At 40.6% G+C, this 19051-nt stretch overlaps 1 protein-coding gene across 1 annotated transcript; it reads left to right on the top strand.

Moving 5' to 3' along the window:
* Positions 1–10868: 10868 nt before the first annotated feature.
* Positions 10869–16245, top strand: pcdh8 (protocadherin 8). Its single transcript, XM_031738615.2, has 5 exons — positions 10869–10961; positions 12711–15005; positions 15140–15210; positions 15480–15613; positions 15765–16245. Exons 1-5 carry the CDS (start codon positions 10869–10871, stop codon positions 16100–16102), a joined length of 2931 nt encoding a protein of 976 aa, XP_031594475.2. The 3' UTR covers positions 16103–16245.
* Positions 16246–19051: the final 2806 nt, after the last annotated feature.

Here is a 19051-nt window from a genome sequence, read left to right as displayed (position 1 = left end):
GTTGTCATCACCAACAAAGGCCTTTATACAAAGTTTTAAATCAATTTCAAGAAGTGTGTTCAATACTTTTTCCCTGTCTCACTATTACACATGTACAGCTACAGTTTTGATTTCTTTGTGTGGATTGGATGTGTTGTTACCAACCATCTGGTGACAATTTCATATCAAAAGCAACTTTAGAGCATTTTTGGTGCTCTTCGCATGTTATTCAGGCCAACCCATAACTATCCAAAGATTAAAAAAATATCAATGCCAATCCAAGAGCTACAAGATGAAGTGAGGTAGTGATACAGCACAGCTGTAAAAGCAAAGCTTAGGTCAAGAAGACCTGTTTTCTTGCAAGTCAAGAAAAATGATGCTGCATGAGTAGAAATCCTTTGCATCATATTCCCAACAGGAAAGCTGCCGATTTCACATAGTGAGTCCCAAGTAATTATTGATGGTGCCTCAAGAAAGAGACATCCTATTTATTCCATATTAAGTACTCTGCATTGACTTTGCAGAATTTGGTTTCAAATCTTTCTCCTAACATAAAGAATTCAGAGTGATGAGGCCTCATAAAACCTTAAAGATCTCATAGCAACCTGTTATCCTAGTAGAGCACTTTGCTCTCAGAAAGAGGCTTTCCAGCACTTTCCGAAAGCAGAATGGAGGGCAGAGCCTTCAGCTTATCAAACTCCCCTTCTGTTGTAGACTCGGGCTGCTTCTTCTACTTCTGTATTTTCACTTACTGTAAATGCCATTACTGCATGTCATGAACTTTTGTTTACTTTTTCCCATAGTTTGTGTTTTCTTGTTTGGTTTTTTGTGGTCTTGTTATGCCTTCTTTATCCTCTCAGCCCCCAAAAGGTTGCAGGAGGTGGACGCCCCTTCCCGAACCTGATCTGATGGAAGTTTCTTCCTGTTAAACTAGAGTTCTTCCTCCCCACTGTTGCTCTTAGGGGATTTTCTGTACTTGTATTTGTTTTTGCTCTACTACTGTTGGAGCTTTACTTTACAATATAGTGCCTCGAGACAATTGTTACTGTGAACTGATGCCATAAAATAAAATTAAAACTGAACTGAATTAAAAGTTAATTATCCCTGCAACAGCTTCTTAAAGATAATAATAGCTGTTTAACAGGCTGTGTTGACCTATAATAACAATCTAAAATCAATCTAGCCTATACGTGGAAGTAAGTTGCAAATATAAAGTGTTGGTTGGTTTATTATTTTGCTTCTTCTATAGTGATTTGTGCAGACCGGAGCTGTGCCTTGAGGACATGCAGACCTGTGGCTGCCTCTGCTGGGTGAATATCTGTGAAACAGACAGTATGTACAAGCCAGAGGGCATGCGAAATAATTTACTTTCATGCTGTACTCCTGTCTAACTGTCAGTGTCTTTTATTTCCAGTCAGGCGCAGATCATTATCTGCTAGATTGTTTTTTGGCACTGTGGTTTTTAATATTTTAAGGCCAGTTCTTCTGTTAGGTTTCCTGGTGGCAGATTGTGGTTGCTCTAGAGACAGCTTCCATTTTATGTCTTGCACATGCATTTACTGAGAAGTGTTTGGTAGTAAATGTGGGTCACATACAGATGAGTGTTTTGATTTGTAGTGGTACACCTCCTGTCAGAGTCACTCTTTTTAAACCAGTTTCCTTGAAGTACATTTTTTACTTTCAACTAATCAGTAAATTTGCTTGTAGCAACCCTCCAGTTGGTCTTTTTAATTGCAATAAGGGTAATTGTCCTCTGGCCACTAATGGTTCCTAACTAGTACTAATTATACCATTGTATCTTAAATTACTGAATTACTTAAAAAAATTACTCTTGCTGATCTTAGGGTTTAATATTTTGTGATATATAGGTCTGTGTGTGTGTTTCTACACATACAGACACACATGCACAAAACATAATTAGGCACAGGTGGACTTTGCTGACCTGCTGGATTGCTGGTGGCTCTTTCCTTAGCACAGTCTGTGCCCTGCTGGCCATACAGCTTTAACCCAAGACCACCATCTCCCAGCAAAGATTGAGGCAGCCTCCAAATGTCAGATTTTCTCCAGAAATACGAACCATGCTGTTCTCCACTGCACCGGTGACTTAATAGTACTCTAAAACATAAGTAATGCTTTTGTTCTTTCATGCATGTTGCTGTTAACCTATCTCTGTATCTCTAGCTGTGGTTATTGGATTAAGATTTACACGGTATGTGCAGCAAAACCAGAATAAATGAGGATTATAAATTCTACAATGCATGCATTCCGTTTCAATTATAAAACACTGGATAATTGAAGCAGGATTTATATGCATTATGTATGGAAGTCAATAGCCTTTCTCATGTGTCTGTCCAATTGATTGTCATGTCATGACCATTCAACTTACTGGGTGTCATTGAACCCAAGGAGGAGTCGACAAGGCAGGGTGAGAAGTATACTGAGAGCTACCGACTGTGGAAGGTGGTTTAAATATTAAAGTACATTTCTGCCTGTACTCAAAACATAAAACAGATCTCCCTCTGTTCACTGTCTCTGTGCGATGTTGAATATATTCATGTGGGCTGGCTGACTGTGCTGATAGCAGGTGCATAAAAATCTAAAGTTTATGATTGAAGAGAGGGGCACGGTTCAGAGTTCTCCTTGATAAGGTGAACAGAATTAGCTCACGCACAGCTTATGGTTCTTTCTTTTGAACAAATATCTTCAGGGCTCAGTTTATGGCCAAGGACAAAACATTCAGTGTTAACCTAATCTTAGGGTTGAATTAAATATTTATTGTGCTTTGCAAAGATGCTCGTTTCAGTTTTGCTCTCGCAACCTCCTCTAGTTTATTTTCCGTTGCGTAACTCACAATGGAAAAGCTAACAATAGTTCATTTCCTGCTCCTGAAGCACCAAAAATGTACTCCAATGTTTATCTACTGCACTGTTTCTGGGTTTACACATGAAAATTGTAAACCGGCTCTGCTGTTTGTCCATGGCTCGTACTTTACTCTGTATGGTAGTAACGTCTATAACTCACAGCCTCAAAGCCTCCACATTCAGCTTCTGTATGGCAAGCACATTGATTGCTTGGAGGAAAACAATGCGATGCAGATATTGCTCTTGTGCGGTATTTGAAATGTAAACATGTCCGACGTTTAAATCAGATTTCAGAAAAACAAATCATGAATATACCTACATTTCCGGATTTGTCAAACAGTGTGTTTTTGGCTCAGGATTCAACATACTAATTAGCCCCTAGGAGATTCATCTAACAGTTTGTGATTTTTCCTGATTTTTAATCAGTCTAATTTCTCTCTCCAACACACAGACACGTTCAACAGCATACACACAAAAGCCTCTGTTTGCATAATGTGTTCGCTGTCTGCTCCTTTGAGACTAGCCATGTTTGTGCATGCCTGCATCTATGTGTATCTACGGTTGTGTGTTAGAGAGAGAGAGACAGAGGGAGGGAGAGAGAGCGCGTGTGTGTGTGCAGGCACGAGATTGTTCAAGTTCATTTGTATGTGTTTTGGGAAAGAGGGCTCAACCCCCACCCGACCAACCCCCACTCCTTTTAGTCTGCTGCCCTGGCTGTGGCTCGGCCGTGATTGCTCTGACAATTCAACAGAAAAAAAAAAGGGGGAAAAAAACCACCTTCTGCCAGACTGTTTTTCCTGTTCTGTTATGGAAATGAGATTTTCCATCTCACTTCATCTTCAGTACTTAAATACCTCTTTGCTCAGAATAGGGCTGTCTAGCCTGTTAACACATTTCCTCCCATAATAGTGCTCTGTTGTTCTGTAAAGCTTAGTTGAATTTCAGCTCCTGAGCCTTCACAAAGAAATAGATTTTCTACAAATTGTGCGAAATGTGAACTGTCCTATTAGGCATGCGCTGATTGCTCTCTAAATCACAGTTAGTGTATGTTGTCTTGAGGGCAGACTGTTGAATATCCTGTTTGCATTATTCACAGAAGCCATGTCCTGTTGTCTTGTTCATTCAGTTTTCCTCACAGACGTGCTGCATTGTGACTTTGATTGTGATTCATGCTAAATATTTTCAATCGTAAAAGCACATTATGTAATTGTATACTCCATAACACTCGCTTATTTATAGTGCACTTTTTCAGATTGCATTTTAAAGCGCTTTAGCGGATAAATATAAAAGACGAGATTGTGTAAGTTAAATGGACCTAAAAAATAAATAATAATAATAATAATAAAGTAGGAAAAGTAATGAAACATTAGCAAGGGTAACATACAATTCCCTTGTGTTACTATAATCAGCAGCGGATCCTACCCTGAAATTTGAGGCACAGGAGACATCAGCTGCCCTGTCACAAATCTGCAGATTCATCAGACAAGAAGCACCATTCAGCAGCCTCCTAATCTGTAAGGTTTTCAGCTGAATGTGTGAGTGGGGGTATGCTGGTGGTGTTATCAAGTAGTGCCTGCTTTATCAGATATCTTCTTGAGTTGAACTCACGAGAAAACCAAACTTGGCTTTTAAAACATCCTGGAGCTTGTTCACTTCCAGTGCCAAACCTCTGTTGTGCTGCAGATGAAGGTTTCATCCTTAGATGGTGCTATCAAGTCTGTCAACAGACTAACACAGCCATTTAATGAGTTACTACAAGGCAAGCTGAAAATCCATTCATTAGCTTAAACAAAAGAGTGCCTGAAAAGTTTGTTTAGCAATGTGTCCTGCTTTAATGACAGGAGGGTGATAACGTACCAGCTAATTTGTGAAAGCAGATGTCATTGACTCACAATGTAAAATTAATTTAATACTCAAAAATCAATTAAGCTAATCTGCCCTTTACAGCAAACAACGCAGACATGGGGGAACATAGTGGCGGAGCTATAAGAGAATTTCTTAATCTCAGATAATTAATAACTAGGGCTCTATAAAGCACTCATTTGGTTTTGCTCTGGAGGATGTGGAATCACTTCAAATATACACCAACATTATTCTTTATCAGGCCTTTTTTTTCTGTAAAAGCACAGAGCCTAGATTCATTTTTATGAGAGCTTACAGTTTTCTATTCATAGAGCCCTTTAGAAATAGCAAGCATTCATAATGGAGCTGGGATCTGATTAACCTCCTCGCTTGCCAGCACAATGGCAGGCTACCCGGAGACTCGGTGCTGTAATGGAGTCCGCTATCACCGAGCATACTCCAAACATTCTTCGCACCGCAGGACTCGGCGACCAGATTGGATTCTCTTAACTCCCCTCTGCACTCGGCACTCAGTGGGGAAACAAAACATCCTCTAAGCTGATGCCCCTCAACATTAATCTATCTCTCTGCTCCACTCATGCACTTGCGCACATGCACAAGCTATGCACCGTAGGCATTCTCTTTAGTGCCTTTGTTACAATTTTGCATTCCTAATTGCGGACTCTTATGAGCAGAGGCTGAAAAATAAGGGGCTATTGTCTCCATATGGAACCTTTAACTGGTTGGAGGACTTGTTGGTCTATGAATATGCACCTTTAAGATTATGATCGCCACGCAAGAGGGTATGTTCTATACCCTCTTGCCTGGCGATTAGTGTCTTTTGCAGTTTTACTGTGCTGAATTGTAATTATGTTTTATATATTGTTAATTTGTTATCTGGTGGAAAATTGAGAAATCATCTTGACAGCAAAATTACCTTTACTACAATGATGACAAATAAAAATGATAAAATAAGCCTTATTAAACTCACAGGGTGGAATTGATATTAATATTTTCTCAAATTGGATTTCACAATGTTCTTTGCCTAAATTGACCGTGACTTTTCCATCCCTACTTCCTTTCCCTCTTATCTTATATGATATGAACCATTGCAGGGTTGGAGTATACAGAGTTTTTCAAATGTTTATCTCCCACCTCAATGTTGCCCTCTCCTGGCCTAACAGGATTAAGCAAGGCAGTCATTCAAAGCTTTCTGTTGTGCAGCAAATGGATGGCTTGTGCCAAATATGTCAGAGGGAGTGATTACACCCCTCAGTGGCCAGTTGGCCCAACAGTCTGCCCCCAGTGGCCAGCCCTGTGGGGGCTGTCAGGACCAGGCAGACTGGAGCTTGGTAAGGAGCCAGTGCTACGTTTAACAGCCAGCTCCTGCACAGCCCAAGTGTCATCCGCACCTGCCAATGGGAAACAGTTCTCACCCATCAGATAATGGCTGAGAGGAAATTGCTTCAAGGAGCTGACATTCTAGGATGGCAATATGGAGATGTGAAATGTATTCAAGAAGGAGGAGAGGGACCTGGCCCTTGAAAAAGGCACAAATTAGCATTGACACACATACGCACACATGCAGACCCATATAAATACTCCCATGTAGAAACACACAAGCAAAGAGGCTGTACTTTATCTTTCCTGCTTTGAATAATATAACCATGCAAGAGGGAGAGAGGGAGAGAAAAAAATCACAGCCGGGACTACCGAGCAAATTCTTATTTACCTCACCTGATAATAAAAGCCAACAAGCCATGGAAATATGAATGGCAAGTGTTTACACCGTGGCTGCAGACACCCTGAAACGGGGAGTATTTTAGCATCTACAATGACCGGTTTAAATGGTGACGTGGAAAATGAAAATCAGAGTGAAAGTTTGATAGGGATATTGTCACATCAAATATGTGCCTGCAATCAGCAGTCACTGAATATCACTGGAGGTTAACATGTAGGCCTGCTGATCTTTTTTTTTTTGGTGGGGGGCTCATCTGTGTTGCTTAGGGTGGTAAAATTCACTATGAGGCATGAAATGTGAAGTAGTCATCATAATTGGATTGAAACTCATAGTAGAGTCTTTACTGTGATATAAAGCCCGCACAGGGCCACACGTCACACTAATAGAGGGAAAGCTGATTTTTTGTGTAGAATCCAGTTGTTTGCTTCTCTATTTTGAGGTTCCTGATCTTTGCTCTATATTTGCATCTTAGATCCTCTGCTGTGCCTGCGTGTTCCCTCGAACGAAAAGATGCAGATTTATTATTCATTAGTGAGAGCAAACAATCTGTTTCTGTGTGATAATGTTTTATTTTAATTTGCTTGTTATCATTTTCTGTGAACAAGTGTGGAAATTTGAAGCGTTTTCAATATTTGTTGCTGCTTGCAAGTCGTCTCTGTTAACATGGCAGCGTTTCAACCTGTAGATGGCACTCTCAGCCACTGTTTTAATCTAAACCTTTAGGGTGACTCCCCATTTTGAAATGACTGGCCTCAATTCCTAAACCTGTTTTCCTTTGTTTGCTCATGTGATTCTCTTGCAGGTATTTTCTTAAATGCGGTGATATACTGTATTCAGTTTTTTTCCTCTCTGTGCTTAAATTTGAAAAGTCAAACATCTTTGTGCACCGGTAGCATACCTGTTTCATGCATATGGTCAAAGCTTATTCAGAAATGCTTATGCATAATAAAGTGCAGCTAGCAACTGTTGTTCCAATCGTTTTCAGGCAGCGAGCATTAGTTACACAGTGGGGAATGGCTAGAGTTGAGTGGGGGTAGAGGAACCTCAGCCAAACATGATTTGTCTTTGAATACTAATGCCTCTTTTGATCTGCCTCGGCTTTTAGGAGATTTAAACAACAAAATCTGTCTTTCCAAATTTCTTAATAGACTCAGCCTTTGTGGCCAACATGAAGAAATCCTGGAAACATGTTTACACGGCATCGATATTAATTTTCTGGATTTGTTTAAAACATGTAGAGTCCACCGAGATCTAATTATGGGGAAGCCTTTATTATTCATGCTTTGCCCTAACAGACTAATTAATTTATCATAAAATAGTAAGGCATTTTCTGATTTTCTTATGTTATGCATTTATTTCCATAATTGATCTTTGTTTTACAAATATATCTTTTAAGTTGCCTCTCACATGTTCTAAATTCAGCAGCTGTACTAAAGAGATTTCATCCCCCCTGAAATGATCTGAATGCATTAGTCACTCTGCTTCAACAGGAAAAAAAAATGAAACCAACAGGAAAAGAAAACAATTACCAAAGACCTAATCATGGCCACAAGTACCTATGTGATTTATATGGCCCTAAAAGCTGTTTAGAAGCATATCGTGACAGAATGTTAAGTGTGATTAGGGACAGTATGTTAAACATTTGGCCTGTTGTAATCGGTTGGAGAGCTGCGAGGATGGGCTTTGGTTGGGAGGGGTGGTGTGGGGTGGTAGTGGTTATCTGTGCCTGTAACGCTACAGGAGGTGCCAAAAGCCACAGAGACCACAAACCAGTCTGAGTATTTGGCACCTCTGCAGCTGCTGCTCGCATACTTCCACCCTCTCGTCCCACCAAGGGCCACAAGCAAGCACAGGATAATCTTATTTTATCTGCCTTTCAGACAGCCCAAATGGCTGAGATTAAACCTTCTACATGACCCTCACGACCAGGGTACTGACATGTATACCCCCAGTTTATTAGAGCACCTAAGGTTAAAGTGAGATGAGGAAACTGATAAGGGACTGGCCTGAAAATGCCTGGATGAGTTTCTAGCCGTAGCAAAAAAAAAAAAGTCTGCACCTATCTAAATTTAAAAAAAGCTGTGTCATGAATACAAATCAATGAAGACTCCACTGAGGCGCTTAGCAGCAGGGTAAATGTTTAAACAACCCGATGCCAGGACATTTACAGGTGGTTAAACATACCAGAGAACAGCGTTTGTCTATACTCTGGATTCACACAGCTGGTTCTTTTAGATGTGAATCAGTTTTAGGAGAAGGAAGACGTGTTATGATTGTTTTGAGATTCCATACAAGAATTTAAAAGTCAGTATAAAAAACTTTTAATTAATGTAAATTATCTAAGCTCGAGTACATGCAGTGTCTGTGACAATATGCAACGCCTGGTGGTTGCAAAATTTGCATGACACGATTGTCATTTTATTCAATTATGTAAAATACAACACAAAGTGTTGTCATGAATTCGAGCCAGATCAACAAAGGAAACCAAGCTGATTAATGTTTTTTATTCTGTGTCATGCTTTAGTTTTACGCATAATAGCTCATTTGTGTTTCCTACTAAGTGTCAATTTTGTAGTTTGTCCATACACATACCTGTATTTTCGTGCCTCTTTGTTTGTCTTCTGTATTTGTGCAGGCGTCTTTTGCAGTCAAACCAAAAACATTGTTAAGAAAAAAAATCCCTACACAGAAACTTTTTTTTAACAGCAGTTTACATACCTCTCAATTTTTTTATTGAAAACCTTAGCAAAATATTGGCTGAATTTTCTAACTCTGGGTGACGCTGTGGCTGTTTTCCAAAAGGTGGGCTTTTGAGACATTTGTTCCCAGTGGCATATGCCAGGATTACTGCTCCCGGTGTCACCAAATGCCTTTCCTGCCTCCATACCTGGAGGTGTGTGAAGTGGGCAAGATGCAATCTTCAAATGGCTTCCATGTGATGTTGAAGACTGTCTGGCAATCAGATTGATTTCTGACCATCATTGTGATTAATGTGATGCTCACTGCTATGGCAAGATTAACAATATTCTTACCATTAATTAAAATCACCTCAGTGAGAGAACAGATGGCAAAACCCATTAATCTGCTGTAATGTTCTTACTGTCACCACACACATCTTAATCAAGCCGTGATCTGCATTAATCACCTGACTTAAATGGCAAACAAGTATCACTCCTGTGTTAGCCTGGCTTTGTTTGTGGCCAGACCTCTGGTGACCTTGTAATGATGTATCGATCAGAAAAAAACACTCGGGACACGAGTGGCTGAAGTTTCTCATCGAGCCAGTTAGCTCATTCACACTGTAGGATGCGTGAAGAAAATCGTAAATGAACAGATCATCACAACCTGTGGAGCTGCTCTTTTAATCACTATGTCTGTACCGACTAAAATATTTTATCAACAGCTGCTCAGTTGTTACCTTGAATCCATTGCAGCACAGAGTGGTAAGTGTGTGAGACATTTGATAAGATTAAAGCATAATCCTCTTAGAGGCAAACAACTAATTTGCCTGATAATTCTGTATTACCTTCTGACTCCTCATAGCCATAAAATCCTGGATTTTAACACCCAGCCAGCATGGGGCCATTGTGCTGAAGGCTTTGTGTGTCTGGTAATGGCAGAAAAGTATCTTATATTCGAGCCCCCGCTGGCTCAGTGTTCATATGTTCAGCATGATCTTGTTTTTAATAAAGGTTGAAAATAGAGATGCGGACTAACAAATAGCCAAAAATGACTAGATATAGAGGCTACATTTAATTTTTACGCTCAACTCCACATCATAACATATCTCACTTAGTGCTGAGTAGCACAAACGGTGACACAATGCTGTTACACTTGCAAGATTAACCATTTAGGTTAGATTTGCATTGGCTTGCCTTGGCGTTTAGCCCAAAATACCACTTGATGTAATCATTTATGGCAGTAAACAGACCTCAGCATATAGGAAAACCCACTTGTTGACTCGATGCCTTGTGGATTGGAGGGCAAGTTCTAAACATCCATTTCTGTTGTAATGTGATCAGACTGAGGCACGTTCCAAGTTCAATATGGATATACTGCAGCTTTCAGTGCCATACATTATAAATTAGCCTACTCTGCTACAAAGTGTTGGAACATTTTGTTATTGTTTTCTGTTAATGCTGCCTGGTGTTCTTGCCAAGAACAGCAGGCACCGTTATTTGAAAGAAAAAAAAATCAATTTTCACATTTAGCAAGCAAAATTGGGCTTGTATAACACTCTAACTATGGCAGCCCAGAGCTCCTTATCACCTCTCACTGACAAGTATCTCCGGTCTCTGTGGGTCTTTATTGTGTGCTTTTTTGCACCTTTCAGTGTGTGCCCTCTTGGGGGGGCTCAGACAGATTTAACCCAAACTTTTGTGAGGCGTCAAGAGCCCTTTGAAGGGTAATAGACGCCTTTTAATCAGCAGAAGCTAATCACCCATATGGTTGACAAAGGCCTGGTTGACTCATGCTCTTTTGTTATCACTGTGAGGGCTGTTGCTGTTGTGTGTGCGTGTGTGTGTGTGTCTCTGCAAGTCTCTCACCCTGTGTGTGTGGTATGATTGGGAATCAATGCAGTCCTTTCTGACTTCTTTATTTTTCAGACTTCCACAGTTCTTGTTATAGAACCATTGTTGAAAAGGGTAAATTAAGTACGACTGGGTGTTTATTACAATACAGATGGTCTTGATTATACTGGCAGGTTTTTCCTCTAACACAGAGTTACAGTGATATTCTATGTGTAATTAACATTGTGGGTGTCCAAAACACAGCACTAATCAAATGACACTTGTCTGGCTTTGTGGGTTTTCTCAACCGCATTACGCTGAAATTCCTCCTCCACTATTTGAACAGATGAGACAGTATTTGCAGATGCTCAACCCCAAAATAAAACGAATAGAAAAAAACATACGTGTGTTTCCTTATGCATCGTGTTTATTTGCAACATTTACACGAATAAAAGTGGAAAGAGGAAAAAAAACTGCAAAAATAAATATGTATGGAGTGTTATTAAGTTTAAATGTCAAAATACGAGCACTATGTGATTTTAATATGTGTGAAAATGAATATAAATGAATGTCATTAGATATGGGACCCTCCATTATTAGATCTTTCCCAGTTCCTATTTTGCATTTTCTCCTGCCTTTAAAGACAGGCTGGAAATAACTAAATACATTAACTCACTATTGTGTTCCGCTGCTTGTATATATATTTCATTTTCACCCTATATTATATTTCTACTTAGTTCAGAGGGAAATGTAGAACTTTTTTCCTGCATCACATTTAATTGACAGCTATACTCATATGATAATCTTAGGCATATGTATGTACTAATGCATTATTAAAGAGCCAGTAGGTATAAACTTGTTCAAAATAGTACCACCTCCACAACATTAAGATGCTCCTCGCTGTTAAAACATCCACAGTAATATTGCTGTAATAAAATGTTTATAAGAAAACACTTGCAGGCAATCATTCTGCACCATTTTTATTTTTTACTTTATGCATGTTCTCCTCCTTGTGTAATGAGTATTTTTTTGCATTGTGGCATTTCTACTTCAGACATCTTATATTTCTTTCATCACTACCTTTATTCCTCACATTTTAAAAGCACCACTCCCCGCAAAGCAAAAACTGCACTTAGACTGCCAATCATGCTCAGGATATTTTCTTATGTCATACGCCCCTGTTAACTTTTTTCTGCTTCTCAGTAATTACCACCAATGTATAATTTCACTGACATATGTCCATTGCACTTTTAATGTCATTACACCCTAGCTTCTGCATAATGTCCTTTAGAGAGGCAACAAACTCGCCCAGTCATTTATTCTAAGTTGTTAATTTTAAACTTCCTCTGGTGGCATGAAGTCCTATTATATGCAGTCCTCCAAGTAATTTAGTTAGTTAATTAATGGCCCTATGTAGATTTATTTAGAAAACAACCTTATCAGCCTGCACAAAGCCCCACAATCGGTTTATTTAATGAACCATTTGCACCCCAAACAGTGAACAGAAGTGGCAAACGTGTTCCGTTTGGTGCAGGACTGGAAGGCCATTGGTCGACTGGGCAGCCTATTTGCATATACCGGGGCTTATAGTCCCGCAGCAAAGTCAGAGTTGAACACAGTTGTGATTCGACCTGACATAGCACAAGTGGCGGATTGCTTGCATGATTTAGGACCTTTTTTTTGGGCAGCATTCAGTAGCCCCTCAATATGACAGTGTGGAAGATTGCAGCAGCTGGGCTGTACGTGGTGCTTGTTTTATTTTTAAATACTGCTCAGTGTACAACTACAAGGTATTTCACCTATGAAGAAGACGCACCCGGGACAGAAATAGGTAATTTGTCTCAAGATTTAAAGATTGATCCAGCTGATGACCCTGACACTTCATTCCGCTTTATGCAAGAGAATAACTCTTCTGTGATTCACATGAGAGAGAACGACGGACTTCTGAGTGTCGCAGAAATAATTGATCGAGAGCAGCTCTGCCCAAGGACTCCCCGTTGCTTCATCACCTTCGACATCGTGGCCTTCTCCAGGGAGAAGTTTCAACTCATTCACGTGGAGATCGAGGTGAAAGACATCAACGACCACTCACCCAATTTTCCTCGCAACGAGACAACTCTGGAGATAGTAGAAAATGTGCCACTGGACTCTAGATTCCCTCTGCAAATCGCCCTCGACCAGGACGTGGGTGACAACTACATCCAAAGCTACAACTCTTCCTCCTCCAGCCATTTCTCTGTTGAAGTGCGCGATCGGGAGGATGGGGTGAAGTTTGCTGAACTGGTGCTGGTGAGGCAGCTCGACAGGGAGGTGGAGGACTCCTACACTATTGAAGTCACCGCATATGATGGGGGAGTGCCTACAAAGTCCGGGTCAATGACAGTGAATATTAAAGTGCTGGACTTTAACGATAACAGCCCGACTTTTGAGCACAGCTCTCTGAAAGTTGAGCTGAATGAAGACTCTCCGGTGGGCCACCGTGTTCTCAGGGTGCACGCCTTTGACCCCGATGACGGCATAAATGGCGAAGTGATGTACGCATTCTCCGACGGGCTGTCGTTAGAAGCTGCGCGCCTTTTCCACCTCGACCCCCACTCCGGTGACGTGACCCTAAAGGCGCTTGTTGATTTTGAGAAGAGGAGGTCATATGAGCTGAGCATCAAAGCGTCTGATTTAGGCGCGAACTCTGTCCCCTCCACCTGCAGAGTTGTGATAGATATCGTGGACGTGAACGACAACGCACCAGAAATCAGCATCAAACCCATGACCTCCAGCAGTGATGGAGTCGCCTACATCACGGAAGCTGCAGCTGCAGAGAGCTTCGTGGCTTTGATCAGCACCTCGGATAGAGACTCTGGCTCCAATGGGTACGTGCGCGTTAATCTGCTCGAGCACGAGCATTTCACCCTCCAGCAGGCATATGGAGACACGTTCATGATCGTTACCACCACCACTTTAGACAGAGAGAAGATACCGGAGTATAACCTGACTGTGGTTGCAGAAGACCTGGGAAGCCCACCTTTCAAAACTATCAGACAGTACACTATCCGTGTAACAGATGAGAATGACAACCCCCCTCTGTTCAGTAAGCTACTTTATGAAGTTTCAGTCCTGGAAAATAACATCCCAGGCTCATATGTGACCACTGTTGTTGCTCGAGATCCTGATATGGGAAAAAATGCCAAAGTCTCATACAAACTCCTCGATTCACAGGTACCAGGCGGCTCTTTAGTGTCCACTTATGTTTCTGTGGATTCACTCTCAGGGTCTTTGTATACTTTAAGGTCCTTTGATTATGAGACGCTTCAGGAGATTGAGCTGGTCATCCAAGCAGAAGACAAAGGTTCCCCTGCTCTGTCAAGCACATCAACAATCAGGGTCAGAGTTGTGGATCAAAATGACAACTATCCATATTTCACCTTCCCTGTCCTTGTGAATGAATCTGCTGAGATTCCTTTGCCCTTTAATGCACCTCCTGGCTATCTTGCCCTTCGTGTAACAGCTGAAGACGAGGATGATGGAGTGAATGGAGAACTCTCGTACCAAATTGTACAAGGTGATCCGAAGCTTTTTACAATGAACAAAGACACTGGAGAGATTGGTTTAAAACAATGGCTGACAGCTGAAATTGGGGACGTGCTGGAAATGAAAATCGCAGTGAGTGACAATGCCAGGTCCCCGCTCTCTAGCAGTGCCACTATTAGGTTTGTCGTCTCAGACACAGAGCCCTCCGAAGACCAAGTTGTCATTGTGCTGCGGTCAAGTGATGAAGAAAGCGCCAGCGTTGATGGCTCACTAATTATCATCATTATGCTCGGTGGGGGTTGTGCATTGTTGCTGATTGCAATAGTGGTTGTAGCTGTGACATGTAAACTCAGACGTGGGGGGAGAAGCCGTGGCGCCAAGAGAGAAGTGTGTCAGAGCCTGTTTGACGGCAGGCCCCTGCCCATGCTCAGTTCAACAGAACCAAACATTTACACAGGTCAAGGAGGCTTCTTCCACGAGAGGACCTCTTTGTCTCTCGACGATTCCTGCCTGTACGAGGAGAGGAGCAGGGACTCTGAGACGAAGGTGAGTCAACTACATTTAGTCATTTTTTTCTGTTTTATTTTCCCTTATATTTTTATAGGATGTTTCCTGGTACTGCTTTGATCTGTGTGCCAGAAATGGAAACTAAGCTCTCTCTTGTCACTTTGTTCTCTTAGATGTTCCTGCCCTCCAAGCATTTCCAACCAACATCTGTGTGGCAAGGTGACAAATACTGCTTGCAAGTGAGGTAAGACAACTAAATGAATGTCTTTTCTCAGATACGATGCTTTACAAACAGTGAAATCAAACTAAAAAGAGTTTCTTTAAAAAAAATACTTCACACACACACACAGACACAGACAAACAACATACAAGTTGCTTGTGGCATTTATGCAAAATGAGGTTAGATGGCCAACAAAGTTCTGTGCTGTGTATGCGGAGAAAAAAAAGTCATCAATAATCAAGCTAATGTGATGCAGTTGTGCCTCATACTGTATTTGTTGATTGCATTTGCAGTGGGATGAGCAACACTGATCAGCTGAGCGTGAAGGACAGTGGTAAAGGGGACAGTGACTTCAACGACAGTGACTCTGATATCAGTGGCGATGGAGTCAGAAAGAACTTCAGAACCTTCCAGCCGAGGCTAAAGAGTGAGTTTTCCTGTATGTGATTTGAAGTTCAGATAAAGCAAACCTTCATCAGAAATATATAAATGATCAATTATTTTAAAATATATGTAAAATTTTAATCTGTAAATGCTCACCATTATATTGTTTTTAATTCATATCGCTTCTATTTCAGGTGCAGCTAACAGCTTATCAGAGGATTGCCAAGGCACCTACTGTGCAATACAGCCACAGAGCTTCCGAGCCCCTAGAAACAATGCATACACAATAGGCTTTTCCCCAGCGCCTGTCTTCAACAATCCTCATGGCTGCCCCGAGTCTTGGAAGGACTCTTGTTATGGCACAAGTCAGCCCAAGTCCCGGAGCAGCATGCAGACCTTCTCCAGGACCAGAACCCTTCCTTCCTACTACCCTCAGCAACAACACGAGGCTCGTGGTGGAGGCGCTGCAGTCAGACAGAGCCCAAATATTGTGACTGTGGCTACAGGTTCAGAAGTTGCAACTGTCTTTTAAAAAAAGGTTATTCCAAGTGTACATAAAAAGTGTAAATATTTTCTGTTGTCCATGTGGTTCATTAAAACATGTACATATTTATGATAGAAGACATTTTTTCACAATTGTTTTTTTTTTTAATTTAATTTTACATCTTTGAAATTCAGTTTAATACACTCTGCACACTGCTCATTCTTTTTCCAATAAAGGTGTGATTGAAATACCGAAAAGGCTCATTCATTACAAGATTTTTTTCTCCAAATGTGGTGACACGGCGAACATAATAAAATATTGCCAATGAATCTATTTTAATTGAGCAAAATTTAGCTTTTCAAGATGAAGTGGTATCCCCTTGCCATCAGAAACCCCTGCCTGAATTTGTAAACACATAGAACTGTTCCCGCAGTTTGAATCGACATGATCAAATCTCCAGTCAAATATGATCAGATGTAAAACCTGATGCTGCTGCATTACCTGAGAGATCAGCTTTGAAGACTCCTAGGTTGCTCCGTGGAGTTTCTTGCATGCAAATGAGAGAGTGGAGCTGGTACTCAAGTGGAAAATAAAGTACGAACCATTATTCCTACAAACTCACGCTGGGTGCTGTCACACCTGCTTTTGCGCTTTGAAATAATTCACATCACTGTACACAACACAGAACAACAGGTATTATGGTGCTTGACAAATTCCTGCCTGTCATTGCTGTGAGGGACAAATCCTTAGCCCGTGAATATAAATTCATGTACATTTATTCAGAAAATAGCACAAAAATATACAAGTAATATACAGTTTTCTCATGCAACTTGTCCTCTGACACTGATAAACCATGTTCTTGCCAAGCTACTCTTACATTTGCCACACTGGTTGCTATTTTTCAGCTCACTTCAACCAGAAATATTTAGTGACAGTGCGAAGTGCCTCAGGTCCCAAATAGTTTATTGATGAAACACTGATGATTTTTAAAAGCCAGATATACAGAAACCTATTTGCTCGTTGTTGGCATGGCCTACAATTAGCCAACCTTGACATTATTTTCAATCTCAAAGCTGTAATGCTTGTACTGTTTGTCTCCCCAGAAAGACCCATAACTGCTGAGTACAAGTACAAATCCAGGACAGCTGCAGGAATCCAGAAAGCCTATACCTAAATTATGCAGGAAAAAGATCAATTAAATACATCTCTCAATCAAGGGACCGTGTCCATGGGGAAGTGCTTGAGTTTTCATCAACAACTTCAAAAGTACGGGCCAGTTTTAATACTGCTTTTCATAAACACTTTTCAAAATTTTCTTCTGAGCTGCGTTACTAAAAGGTTAGCTGGAAATGAGCATTTTAAACAGTATTCAGTACCTGCTGATTTTCATCTGCTCATGTCCAAATTTGTCACAATATTCTGTCCTCATTATTTTAAAGGTCGATTTAAATAAGCATTTGATTTATGGAGGCAAATGAGACAAGAGTTGAAGCTGTGGCAAGTTACATAACAGCCATTTAAGGGACATTACTTAAGAGGAAATAAATAGTTGTGAAAAAAGCTGCAGAAAAAAAGAGCTCTCAGTGGAATCTGATGACAGCCTGAGCCATTACTTTTTTTTTTTCCTGTTTTCTGTTCATCTGCAGGAAGCGGGGGCTAAGGGCAGTGCTCATTTGCATAAGCATAAATACCTGCTTTTTTAGTTTTTGATAGCTGTGATAAAAGCTGGAATGGAGTGGATTAGATGCCTTTTACATAACACCTAAAGCACTAAACAGAGTTCTCACACATCACCTCAATGTGCCTCATGAATAAAGGACAATGTTCAAACCTTATTCCATATTTAATCTGTCATGGCCACCTTTTTTTATTGAATGCTTGTATTCCGCAAAGTCACTCCAGTTTGAATATTGCTAAGTTATTCAAGGCTGTGCAAAACAAAAGGCAAACGATTAAAAAGAAGGTCATATTTGTGCCCCCAGTGATGTGTACTGGTCTGACAGATATCCAATTGTACACAGAAGGAAAATGCATTTATCAATCAATACAGTATGGTTCCCTTCGTCATTGCTTTGTATGCTCCTTGTAGGTCAAATAAGTTGTGCACTGACCTGACAATTTATGCCACAAGGTACATTTATAAACACAGTTTGTTATAAATTGCGTGTCTGTCAGAAAAAGCCATTGTTAGCAGGCACCATGTTCATTTATTTCCAAATGGATTTCCCATTAATGTCCTGCAGCAACTCTCGCAGTGCATTTGAAATCTCCTCATAGTAGTAGAAAGCGAGTGTTTTAGACCTGGTTTTCAGCTCATCAGTAGTCTACGGACAAATGAGTCAGATCTGCACACGTCATTTCTAGCCTCGGCACCTGTGGTTTATTTTTGACAAATAGCTAACTGTGTGACTGTGATTATGCTGTTATGGCCTCTTAGCATTTCAACTTTGAGACACAATTCCCCAGTGTACCCAGCATGTACAGATGGAGCTTTTTTGAATCACTGTCATTTTGTGCTTCAGGCCGATCCCAGAATGCAATGTTTTGTACGTCTCGCACCTCATCTTCATCTTTGTCTGAACTGCCAAGTGTGGGTATTGACTTTTGGATGCTTTGAATTGTGAAGCTGGTGTGAAAAAAATAACACCATTTGTTTTCCACTTGACAGTTTTTTCTAGAAGCAAAACTTTTGTTTCTGTTCATTTACTATTAAGATGTCATCTGCATCATTTACATGTTAGCCTATGTCAAACTACGGCTTTTTACTCCTGTGTAAAGTAAATGCCTGTAATTGTGACAGTGAATGAAAAACAGACATTATCCTGTTATTATGATTATTGAGATTTTGGATTCAATTTGATCACCGACTAGCAGAAACCTTGATTTTATGACTCACTATCCAGGCCACACTGAGATTATGAACAATCTTAAAGGACTGTGTGTCACTTTGGGAAGAAAAAAACTGATTTGTTTTCTTGCTGAGAGCTGAAGAAGATA

The sequence above is a fragment of the Oreochromis aureus genome, linkage group 16, assembly GCF_013358895.1.
Source record: "Oreochromis aureus strain Israel breed Guangdong linkage group 16, ZZ_aureus, whole genome shotgun sequence".
In the NCBI taxonomy this organism is placed as follows: Eukaryota; Metazoa; Chordata; class Actinopteri; order Cichliformes; family Cichlidae; genus Oreochromis; species Oreochromis aureus.
This window is presented reverse-complemented; position numbering and strand designations above follow the sequence as displayed.